Below are 12,213 nucleotides of genomic sequence, written 5' to 3'. Positions count from 1 at the left end.
CTTTAATAAAAACTTCTACAGGGACTAAGCAAGTATTTATTGGAGAAACAGTATTTTATAACCAAAACCTGCCTATTTCTTAATCTGAAGAAGCAAAATAATAGCATGGGTTTGGATTCAGTACGAGATTCAAATCCTAGCTTTACCACTTACTGGCTATGTAACATTTTAAACATTTTTTAATTTTTTGTTTTATGGATTCATCATTTCCCTGAGCCTACATATATCCATCTATAAAAATGCAGGTATCTACTTCAAAGGGGTGTTGAAACAATTAAATAATGAAAGTATGTAGCATAGAACTGGCATATAATATGCATTCAATAAATGGTAGCAGTTACCTAAAAATGAGATGAGACAGGATTATCACCAAGATTCTATGACTTTATAGACAAGCAACAGAAAAGGAAAACTATAAATAATAAAGTCAAAGAAGACAGATATATTGAAATAGTTAGGGGCACCTGGGTGGCTCAGTTGGATAAGCATCTGCCTTCTGCACAGGTCATGATCTCAGGGTCCTGGGATCAAGCCCCACATCAGGCTCCCCGCTCAGGGGGGAGTCTGCTTGTCTCTCTCCTGCTGCCCCTCCCCCCACTCATGCTCTCTGTCTCAAATAAATAAATAAATAATCTTAAAAAAAAAAAAGAAATAGTTAATTTATAATGGGTAAAAAAAAGGAACTGATTTTTTTTTCTAAACTTAAAGATTTTTTTAAAAAGATTTTATTTACTTATTTGACAGAGAGAGACACAGCGAGAGAGGGAACACAAGCAGGGGGAGAGGGAGAGGGAGAAGCAGGCTTCCCGTGGAGCAGGGAGCCCCATGCGGGGCTCAATCCCAGGACCCTGGGATCATAACCTGAGCTGAAGGCAGACGCTTAACGACTGAGCCACCCAGGCACCCCCGATTTTATTTCTTATACTTCTGGTTATGTAGGAAGGTAAATTTGGCAAAAAACAAACAAACAAAAAAGGTAGACTCTTCATTTCTTTTCTTTTTACTTGCCAATTCAAGACTAATACTTTTTAAAAACTGCTTTGCATTCTCTTTAAAGCAAAATATTTTATTTACCTAACCTATCACTGAATCAGAAGGCCAGAATTGGTTTTCAGAGGTTATCTAGTACATTATCACATTACTACCAGATAGGCTCAGGAAGGAATGTGCTTAAACTCATCTCCAATGCTTCATTCTTAACATGTTTTTATCATTCTAATTAGAAAAAGTCTAAATCCTTCTCAAATTTACCACTTAGAAATCTCACATATACAGTATGTTATCTCTTGTATAATAATAGGGAAAATAGGGCGCCTGGATGGCTCAGTTGGTTAAGCGACTGCCTTCGGCTCAGGTCATGATCCTGGAGTCCCTGGATCGAGTCCCGCATCAGGCTCCCTGCTCAGCGGGGGGTCTGCTTCGTCCTCTGACCCTATCCCCTCTCATGTGTTCTCTCTCTCTCATTCTCTCTCTCTCAAATAAATAAATCTTTTAAAATAATAATAATAATAATAGGGAAAATAAAAATACATATTTGTATTTCCATAATTCTGAAAGGAAAAAAAGACATTAGAAGTGTAGAGGGCAGGATACTTGGGAGGGGTTAGTTCAAGATTTTTCACTGTATTTGCCTTTATGTCACTGTGACTCATAAATTGTACGTATGTAATCAGCTATTGAAATGTACTAAGTAATAACCATAAGAAAACCCCACATCCTTCAAGTTTCACAGTAAGGTAAAATCTAATCTAATCCAAATCTAATCAACTCTGGTTTGACCCACCATTCATATAACCATACTTATCAACACATCATTTTATATGTAAAGTCTTAAGGCTTTACAGAATGAAACTGTATAAGGTTGATACTCACGCAATATAACAAATTGTTACAATAATAACATGTAGCTTTTCCTTCTGTAAACATTTCCAATGTCTCCAAAATTTGCTCACCAGAGTACAAAGTTCTATTTCCTATTTTATCACTAGTATTGATAATTTATGGAATAAAGCACTTTCTACCTTGAACAAAGTCCCAATAAAAGTTTTTTAGAAATTTATTTTCATGGACAATAAATGAATTTTTCAAAAATAATATAGTATTTTAAGTTAAAGTTACTCAAAATGATAAATTTACCACAGAAAATTTACAGCATTAAACCTTTCAGTACCCTCCTTCAATTTCTCTCTTGTCCAGATTATGAACATAAACCTTGAGATGCTACTAAAAACAGTGACTCACCTGTTTACCTAAAGTTTGAATGCAGAGTATTCATGACAAAATTGCCATCCCTGCCGATAAGAATGGACTCTAGACCAGTGGTTCTCAACCAGGGGTGATTGTGTCCCCAGGAGACATTTAGCAATGTCTGGAGACATTTATGGCTCTCACAACTGGAGGGGTTCTGGTGGCATCTAGTGGGTAAAGGCCAGGGATGTTGCTAATGCACAGGACAGACAGCCTCTAACAACGAGAATTATCTGGACTAAAATGTCAATATGTTGCTGTTGAGAAACCTCGTTCTAGATTATAGATTATAAGTAACTCTAAAGCAAATGATATATCTCCTCTTCAATGAGAGAAAATCAAAATGGAAATTCTGTATGGCTGTACTTTTGCCTCTAAAAATAATTTTCACGGAAAAAAAATTCCCTACAAAGCTTTTGCTATAATTTCCTATAAACTGCTATATACAGTTTGTGTGTTTCTACTTATTTATAAATAAGGCACCTGCCTCAAGATAAGAAAAAAAAAACTTCAATATGATACAAAGCTATGCTGTCTAATTGGGTACCCGTCTTTAAAGTGTGTGTATATATATATATAAACAAATACACACACATACATAGGCTTATATAGGCCTAGAAAATTTACTGAAAAAATTATAATATTGGTTATCACTGAAGAATGGGATTTGAAGGGTCAGTGGGGGTGAGGACTTCTACTTTGCATCTTATATCTACTACCTACACTGTTGAATTTTTCAACATGAGACTATATGACTTTTATAATTTTAAAAGGAGGGGCACCTGGGTGGCTCAGTTGGCTGAGCATCTGCCTTCCACTCAGGTCATGATCATGGGGTCCTGGGATCGAGCTCCGTCTTGGGCTCCCTGCTCTGTGGGGAGCCTGCTTCTCCCTCTCCCTCTGCCTCCACCCCACCCCCGCTCGTGCTCTCTCTCTGTCTCTCTCACCCTCTCGCTCTCTCAAAGAAATAAAATCTTTAAAAAAAAAATTAAAAGGAGAATATCACGCATATATACGCGTATATTCTTATAACAGAAAATTTAGTCATAAGCCTCACAAAAGTCTTTTCTTTAGGTATTTTCTTCTTTTTTACTTGCTTAAAAAAGACTACAAATCTAAAATCAACATTTAAAAATTGTTTTTTAAAGAATTTTCAACCTGATCGCTATCCTAAACAATGGTACGTTTCAACAGGATCCAATGCAAGTTCTGATTTCTATTCAAGGCCTTGGACAGCTAAGGAACATTCTTGCTATGCCTGAAGAAATACAAAACAGATATTTACCAATGTTTAAAACAAGAACCAAAGATCCCAAATGGTGGCATTCTCTAAGCTACTATAATTCTAATAAAAAATTTACAAAAAGACCCAAACCCATTCCTTAAACTAAAACGTCTTTTAACTTAGCCAGCAAGGGAAAACAGCTTGGTTTTTCTTAGCTATTGGCTCTCATAATGAACAAAAGAGAGGTCCCTAGAGTATCTACGCCTCTGTACACCAAATGTATAAGACTTCAACTAATTCCAGAGCAAATAAACTAGGCCTCCACATTTCTTACTTATTTCTCACCGAGTCCTGCCCCATTTGGGGAACAAGACAAATTTTGCTCTCAAACTATAAAATAACTCGTTATCTTTCTGGATTTCTAGATTCTAAATACTCGGTTCTAAAACATCTAGGGAAGACAAAAATAAAGATTTTAGTATTATTCATCAAATGCCAATTGGGTGAGTGTTTTTTGAACATTATGATCTCTTCATAATGGAAATTCAAAGGCAATGATATGGGAGAAAATGGCTAATCCTTTGAAAGAGAAAAGAAAAAAGAAAGAAATCTGCTTGGGCAAAATAGGTCATTTCACTCACAAACATATAGACTATACTCTACCACACATACTGTACAGCAAAGACTAGATACTCCAGGAATTTCTTCTCTACGTGATATAGAAGAAAGAAGACATAAAAACAAAATTTCCTTTTTCTACAGGTTAAGAAAGAATCTATGTGCACCCTGAGCATCATCTTAGACTATGATAAAGTCTCTGGGTATCCCAGACACATTCATTCCAAAAATGAGGCCCACCCATATACACTTAATATCTAAATCCTGGCACAGAAAACCCCCCAACAGGAAACTAAGGAGTTCTACCATTAGCCTAAATGAGTACAAGAATCATCAATAAATAACTTCCACAGTAAACATCAAAAAAACAAAAAGGTGTCGATTCTGCTCACAGCTTTAATCACATGGTATGGGGAATCCAAATGAAATACAGTAAGCTTTAGAAGAGAGAGACTGTGTGTGCGTGCATGTGTGTGCATGTGTGTGTGTACAAGCCTCACAGAAATGGTTACTTGAAAAGCTCATTTCCCAGATACAACATTTCCCAGCCAAAAGAGTTAGAAATTTATGACTTTGGAGGCTCACTATCACTCTACCTCCGAAAAAATGTAAGAATACTATTTATGTAAAAGTGAATTAGTGATCTTTCACTTTACCTATGATAATTATGTAAAAATGGTCCAGAAAATCAAGGACATTACATTTAGACCAAAGCAAACCTTTTCAGGCTCTCTTACAAGTTAAAACAAAAAAAGACTCTAATCTTTAAAATCTAAAGGTATTCCCACTTAATTCTGTAGGTAAAAAGTACATGTGTTTTAGGTTCCTCTCTCATCAATTTTCATTGAAAGGATGGAAGAAAGTCTTCCATAAGCACAAGAGTGGAGGTGCTCCAGAGACTCTCCCTATAACTGCCTACTCAAATAAAATCCTGTCCCACTTTGACTTAGAAGTTACTTCTCTTAAAGTGAAATTCAAAGATACAGACATTCAAGGGACTAGCTTCCTTACATCCCACACACTATTTTTTCCAAAGCAAAACACTGGAGTTAAAATGTACTAACATTTTAAGTCTAAATGAACCCCTGTTCAGACATGGTAAGACAATGGTAGAATGGTAAGACAATGCACTAACTGTATTCTGCAACCCATAAATAGTTTCTTATTCCTCTCAAATACAACAGCCAAGATACTTGTACACAGAGAAATCTCTGTACTTTAACAGCAAGATCAGAGGCTAAAATAATTGGTCATAGGGGAATGAACCAGGCACCTTAGAACCAAAATAGAATACTCTGGCACTTAGAACAATAGCCATCAAGGAACAGTACTATATCCAAGCCATAGTCAAGAGATAAAAGTATATATATAATATATATATATGTATTATATATCTCCCTATTCCCTAGGGCCCAAAAGATGATGATGCCGTCCATCCCAGGTTGCTCAGACCTAAAAAGCCAGAGTTAAGAGTTAAAGAGTTACAAGAAATGAAGGATCTGATCATTAACTGCCGCAAAAGCTGTTCAGTGTTTCACCTTCTCCAAGCCTAAAAAATACAGACTTCAGCTATCCAGCTATTTTGAAGTTCAGAGATGCACTGGAATTTCCTTTTCCTGCGTAACTTCACAAAAGGTCCCAGGTGCAAGACTCACGTGCTTTCTTAGGGTAAAAGCAGACAGCTTCTTCATACTAACCTGTCTCAAACTAAAAAAGGAAATTAAGAACACTTCTTTCATGCACAGGTAAGGCACAGGGCAAATAAATGACAGACAACTCAACTCTGGGAACATGCATATACTGGAAATGCTCTTTCAGCTAGCAAGCTCTGTCTCGGTCTCTCTCTCTCTCTCCATGTCTCGCTCGCTCTCAGTACCAAGGGCAGGGACTCTGGCAAGACCCCGCCCCCCATCTCCAAAGCGGGGTGGGCGGGAGGTAGCCAGAGGAGTCCTTGTTCCCGCGCGAAGCTTAGAGACCAGAGGACTCCCCATTGTGGGTCTACGGATGGTGACGGGAACCGGTCCGGCTCGAGCCGTCGGCTGAAGAGTAAGCTGAGGGCGCACTAGGCCCGCACCGCTGCCACTGCCGCCATGGAGCCGATCACTGTCAGAGAACGGCTCCGCCCGGGGAGCCAGAGGGTGGCCCGGGCCCTGTGCCGACCCAAAGAGAATTCGTGCCTCACACTGTATGGGACGCGGGGGTCCTGGAAGCGTACCTCGGACACCTCGTCCTCGTCGCTGCCAGAGGCACCACCTCCACCCCCGGTCCTCAGCACGGCAGCCGCCAACTTGAAATCCAGCGCCGCGTCCCCTCCGGCCGCACCGCTGCCGCCGCCACCGACTCCCGGCGCGGGCCCGGCCTCTCCAAAGAGTCTCACGGTGCGAATCCCCAGCCCGACCCCTCCCGGCGGAGGCGGCTCCGAGGCCCCGGCTGGGGCGGATCGCGGAGCCACCGAGTCCAGATCCTCCTCAAAGGAGGTGCCGCCGCCTCCGCCATCGGTCAGCATGGTTTGCACGCGGAGCCGGAGACGCTGCCGAGTCACTCGCAGCCACCGCCGCCGCCGATCCCGGGAACGAGAGGAACAGCAGGAGGAAGAAGCTTCTCCTTCCCCCCGTCCCAGCAGCGCCACTAACTTCTCACTGCCTAACCTGCTGCCTCCCGCCCCCCACACTCGCCACTGGTTGCAGCTCCCCAGCGGCTGCAGATCATTGGCCAAGGTAACCCGTCGCTCAGGCTCTTCGTCACGCGCGGCTTGCTGGCTCGCGGCCCCCAAGCTGCGTTGACCCGCGTAGGCCTAGGCGGTTGCGAACACCCGCCTCCTAGTCCCCACGCGCCGACTTCCGGTCTTTTTCTACGTCTATTGGTCAACCTCTCTAACTATTGCGTCACGACCTTAAAGTGGATTAGTTCGCCTTGTGGTCAGTCATAGTGACCCCTGACAATGGGAGGCTTCATTGGCGCCATAAAATGTCGATCACTTTGTCACAGGACGTCGCGTGGTACAATTGGCCCGCAATAGTACCATTCATCCCGCCCCCTTCTGAGGTGACGGGAAAGGGTTGGGGAATTTCCACTTCTGATTAAAATGACGGCAGAGGTGACGACCCTCAAGGATTGGTAAGATTTGGAGTAGAATTCACCCTGACTTTAGTGGGGCTTATCTGTCAAGGATGCAAGAGGTACGGAGGTTACGAAGCTCCCACCTGTCGCTCTCCGCCAGACGCCGAGACTGCGGCCGGAGAGTTGCTGCACGGGGATTGGAGGAAAGAAGCAATCAGTCTCATCTAGTCTCCACCTTCCTGACAGCCCCTGGTTGGAGGAGCGGAGCGTCAGTCACTAGAGCGGTCGCCACCTCTGGGACAGGTGAGATTGTGTAACCTACGCCTCTGGCTCTTTGGGGGGGTGTAGGGGGCTGGGACAGGGGAGGAGGCAGGGCTGTTCTTGCTTGGCGCCTCCAGCCTTTCCGAGTGGAGCCCAGCGCGCGAAGCTGAGGGGACCAGGGGGGCTGCTTGGGATGGCCGCCCCGAGGCGATTCGGCCAGCCCGCGTGCCGGGACGTGGCTGGGCGCGGCAGTTCTACAACCTGCAGGCGGGATGGCCTCGCGGCGCCGCGTTCTCTTGCTTGTGGAGGGCGGCGGGCCTGAGGGCTGGACAGCGCCATGCCTCAGTACTGGGAACTGTCCCACCAGGGAAGGTGGGAAGGCCGCGAACAGCTCGAGGAAATCGGACCGTAGGGCTGAAAGCGGTGTGAAGAGTGCGTGCTCTGGAGCTGTTAGGAATTCTGGTGCCGCCATTTATTTGCTGTGTGACCTGCGGGCGTTTTGTGTTGAATCTCTGACTTTCAGTTCGTTCATCTGTAAAATGGGGCTAATATTAGTACGTCCCTCATTGCGTTGTTGTTATGAATACATCAGATAACCAACATAAGGCGGTTAGCAAAGTGCCAAACTTACAGACCCATTTTGGTTAGTTACTCTTCCTTCAGGAGTTTTCCACCTGCTCCTGGGTCCTGCCAACCAAACTAATTCTTGTCAGATCTCCGTGATGCAAAACAAGCTAGCTAAGGCAGGGGGCCGCAGTTGGGGGGGAGGGAGGGGAGCGGCGTGCGGAGGTGTCTTTCCCCCTTCTAAGGATCTGTCTCTACTTCTGTTATCCCTATCTCTATCCCTCTATCTCCTTTGTCAATAAAGAGGGGCTTTAAAATACTCATGCTTCAACTAATCCTATGATCAAAGATCAACAGAAAGGCGTTTGGTGAAGTTTGTATGGCAAATGTCCTTTGACCCAGAGAATGTCCATTAGGTTGGCTAAAAGCAAGAGATTTGGCACATCTCCTCTCTTGCAACTCTAACAAAGGTCTTTGTATATCTTGATTTGCAATTTTTAATATTTCACCTACCTTGAACTGTAATCTGAACATTCTGTAAAGAATACAACGATTTGGGGGCGCCTGGGTGGCTCAGTCGGTAAGGCGACCGGCTGGTGATTTTGGTCCAGGTCATGATCTCATCGGTGGTGAGATCCAGCCGCGGTCACGCTCCTGCTCTGCTTGGGATTCTCTGTCTCCTCCTTCCTCTGCCCCTCCCCCCCACTCGCTGGCGATCCCTCTCCCTAAAATAAATAAATATTAAATGTATATACATAACAATTTTTTAAATTTTGATTCTGCCAAGCTTAAAGAACATTTTGGAGATTGTGAACATTTCTTTGGCATGGTAATTCTAATTTTGGCATTTCACATACAAAAAAAGAAGTCTTTTCTATAAGCAGAATATGTTAGGTGAATGTTCTTTCTAGATAATAAGTTGTAGGAAATGGAAAAAATTCTTGTACCTTTTCTACAAAACTATTTTGATACAAATGCCCTGTGTACTGTCTTTAGTTAGAATCTATGGAATTTAATTAGCCTGTATTCTCAGTGATGTTTAAATTTTGAAGGCATGTGTGAGAGGTCACAACCCAAACTAATAGCACCAACAAAAAAAAAAACTCAGCTCTGCCCAACCCACTTCAAAGCTGGATTATCCAGAATTGGTATGGATACATCCCTAGGCAAAAACAGGTATTGACTGGTGCAACATTACAGAGGAACTGCTTGTCATTCCTACCATTAATACAAAAATAATTTCTGATGCAACTCCCTGAACAAACTCATTAAATTCTTTGAACAAATGTAACGAATCTCAAGAACAGAGAGAAAGGAAATCTGGGCATATGCATTTTCCCCAATATATTTGAAAGAGAAATACACACTCTTTACTCAGTGTCTAGCAATCAACCCTGCATGTAGCCAGGAAAATATGATTGAGCAATAATCTTTGTTTCACCTGGATCTTTACCTGAGACACTTGTTGCCAGGAGTTTGACAACAATTGAGTAATCATTTTATGATTTAGTGACTCCCAGTCTTCTAGATTTTGGTGACTGCTATTGTTGAGACTGTATTAAACATGAATTTAATATTTCTATACATACCACATTATGTGGTGTTACAAAAGTGAAAACTAACTGAGAAATGATTTAGTCAATTACTATATCAAGTAATACACTTGGTGAATATATCAAATCACACTCAAAGTATTCAGTGTAAAATATCAGTAAGTTTAGTGTGATTTATTGGGTAATGTTTTTGATACATCATATCTTAAGATGGTATTTGCAACTAAAGAAAATACACTGATTTTTCAAATGCTAAATAAGCAGTAGAGAGCAAAATCCCTCTTTTAGGAAATTCGTTTTTCCTCCAAAAAACCAGCAGGAGTATTGTTTAAGGTGTAGTTGTAGTGTATTTCAAAGCACTCTTCCTTTTGACCATCTTTCAGACATAAAAGGAAAAGGTAAAAGGAGAAACTGTATATCCCAAGGATTTTTAAAACTTTTGAAGTAATAAAAATCTTCATTTTTTTATAAGAAATACGAGATTGGGGACACCTGGGTGGCTCAGTCGTTAAGCGTCTGCCTCCGGCTCAGGTCATGATCCCTAGGTCCTGGGATCGGGGAGCCCTGCGTCGGGCTCCCTGCTCCGCAGGAAGCCTTTCTCCCTCTCCTGCTCACCCTGCTTTGTGTTCCCTCTCTTGCTGTGTCTCTCTCTGTCAAATAAATAAATAAATAAATCTTAAAAAAAAGAAATATGAGATTGACGAATTGTAGATACGGGGACTTAAGCTACTTTAACTAACTGTAGTTCTTTCATGTGCAACTTGTTTTTTCTCAGGACACTTAATTTCTGCATGTCAGTGCATCTCAGTTCAGCCTGTCTATGTAAGGAAGGAAGTAAACCAAAAAATGTGTTGCACTTGGATGTCATGTCATTTAACCTTTATAATAAACTTACTAAGATTTCACCCATTTTCTGATGAGGAAGTTGAAACTCCAAAAAGTTTAAATAACTTACCCAAGCTTATAAGACCAATATATGGAAAGGCTAGGATTTGAATTTATTTCTGCCTGATCTCAAAACCCATGCTCTTTCCACTATATCACATTGATTCCTTGGTACCCTCAAAGGCAGAGGAACTTCATCAGTCAGATAAACTGATATAATAATCCAATCATTATATCTTTCTTATAGACCTGCTAATTAGCACTCTAGTGGAGTTATCCCTGACTGCCACCAAATTTAGTATCTTTCTCTTTTATAACAACTGGAAACACTTAATTTAAAACATTTTCTGGTTTTTCCAACTATATTGTTAATTTCTTAGACCATGTAATTTCACATTAAGAAATCTGAATAGTTAATATATTCACGTGGTTCAAATTTCAGAAAGAATTTTAAAAATACAATGAAAGGAGTCATTTTACTTTGCCCATTATATACTCAGATCCCCTCTCATAAGCAAACCATCTTATTAGGTCTTATTTATTTATTTATTTACTTACTTACTTACTTACTTACTTAGAATGGTTTTACTGAAGCATGGGGACAGGACCTGTGGGCAGAAAGAGTTGCCCAAACCATCTTATTAGGTTTTAAAGTATTCTTCTAGAGGGGCACCTGGATGGCTCCATTGATTAAGCATCCAACTCTTGATTTTGGCTCAGGTCACAAGCTCAGCGTTGTTGGTTGAGCCCCACATCAGACTTTGTGCTGGGCATGGAGCCTGCTTAAGATTCTCTCTCTCCCTCTCCCCCTCCCCACCTACCCCCCTCTTCCTATGCCTCTCCTCCCCCTTCCTGTCTTTCATGCACCAGTTCTCTGTCTTTCCAAGAAAAAAAAAAAGAAAATAGCCTTCTAGAGATTTTTAAATATATAAGCAATTTCGTACGTGCCAATTCATTTTTTCCCTTTAAATACAAATGGCAGCATATTACTCTACACACTTCTGTACCTTGCTTTTCTCACCTGATTTATTCTAGAGATATTTCATATTAGCATACAAAGAGCTCTGTCATTCTTGTTTACTACTTCATAGTATTCTGTTTACATGATTTATCCAGTCTTTAGTGTTGAATATTTAGATTGTTTCCTCCCCCCCCCCCCCCCGCCACTTAACAGTGTTACAGATGTGTAGCTTTCTAATCTACTGTCTGTCCTCAAGGAGGTGCTGGGAACATATTAATTTAATTGAGAAATCATAAACTGAAGGCTACTACTTATTTGAGCTATAGTTGAATACACCTGCAAGATGTCTGGCAACATCTAGGAAGTGGGCATATTTTAAAAAATAAGGAGTTACGCCTGCAGCTAGACTACCACGTTACACAGCCTAAGAAAATTATTCAGAAAGTTTCCTACAGTTTCTTCTGCTATTGAGCTTACCCTTCCTGAAAAGGAGATATATATATACACAAAATGTCTGCTTCCCTCCTAAAAGCTCTATCCTTACTGCCTGCCCAACAAGAATGAGCCCAGTAGGGGTGCCTAGATGGTTCAGTCAGTTAAGCATCCAACCCTTGATTTTAGCTCGGGTCATGATTTTAGGATTGTGAGATCAAGCCCTGCATCTAGCTCTGTGCTGGGCATGGAGCCTGCTTAAGATTCTCTCTCTCCCTCTACCCCTCCCCACCCCCCCAAAAAAAGAGAATGAGGTTAGTAAGTGATGTTGCTCCATTTGATTATACACTTTTAGTGCTAGGAATAGTTTTTTGGTTTTTTTTTTTTTTTTCAAACTTCTAAAACTA

The 12,213-nt window shown here is 41.5% G+C and overlaps 2 protein-coding genes across 6 annotated transcripts in view; one reads left to right on the top strand and one right to left on the bottom strand.

The window, feature by feature from the left end:
- Positions 1-6,744, bottom strand: part of ANKHD1 (ankyrin repeat and KH domain containing 1) — a 123,587-nt gene extending 116,843 nt beyond the window's left edge. Inside the window, exon 1 of one of the 4 annotated variants that reach the window (XM_035014289.1) lies at positions 6,306-6,744. In XM_035014289.1, coding sequence (XP_034870180.1) covers positions 6,306-6,596 — 291 coding nt within the window. In that variant the 5' untranslated portion in view covers positions 6,597-6,744. The remainder of the gene's footprint in view (positions 1-6,305) is intronic. The other 3 variants (XM_035014290.1, XM_035014291.1, XM_035014288.1) reach the window with 3 other exon arrangements.
- A 357-nt stretch (positions 6,745-7,101) lies between these two features.
- Positions 7,102-12,213, top strand: part of LOC118016723 — a 31,322-nt gene continuing 26,210 nt past the window's right edge. Inside the window, exon 1 of one of the 2 annotated variants that reach the window (XR_004680888.1) lies at positions 7,102-7,453. Coding sequence is in view for 1 of the 2 variants with exons in the window: in XM_035014302.1 (XP_034870193.1) it covers positions 7,261-7,453 (193 nt within the window). In the remaining variant the exon portion in view is untranslated. The remainder of the gene's footprint in view (positions 7,454-12,213) is intronic. The other variant, XM_035014302.1, reaches the window with a different exon arrangement.

Source organism: Mirounga leonina, unplaced genomic scaffold (genome assembly GCF_011800145.1).
Source record: "Mirounga leonina isolate KUSES-001 unplaced genomic scaffold, KU_Mleo_1.0 Mir_168, whole genome shotgun sequence".
Taxonomy (NCBI): Eukaryota; Metazoa; Chordata; class Mammalia; order Carnivora; family Phocidae; genus Mirounga; species Mirounga leonina.
The sequence above is the reverse complement of the archived record's forward strand: the minus strand, read 5'-3'. Positions and strand labels throughout refer to the sequence as shown.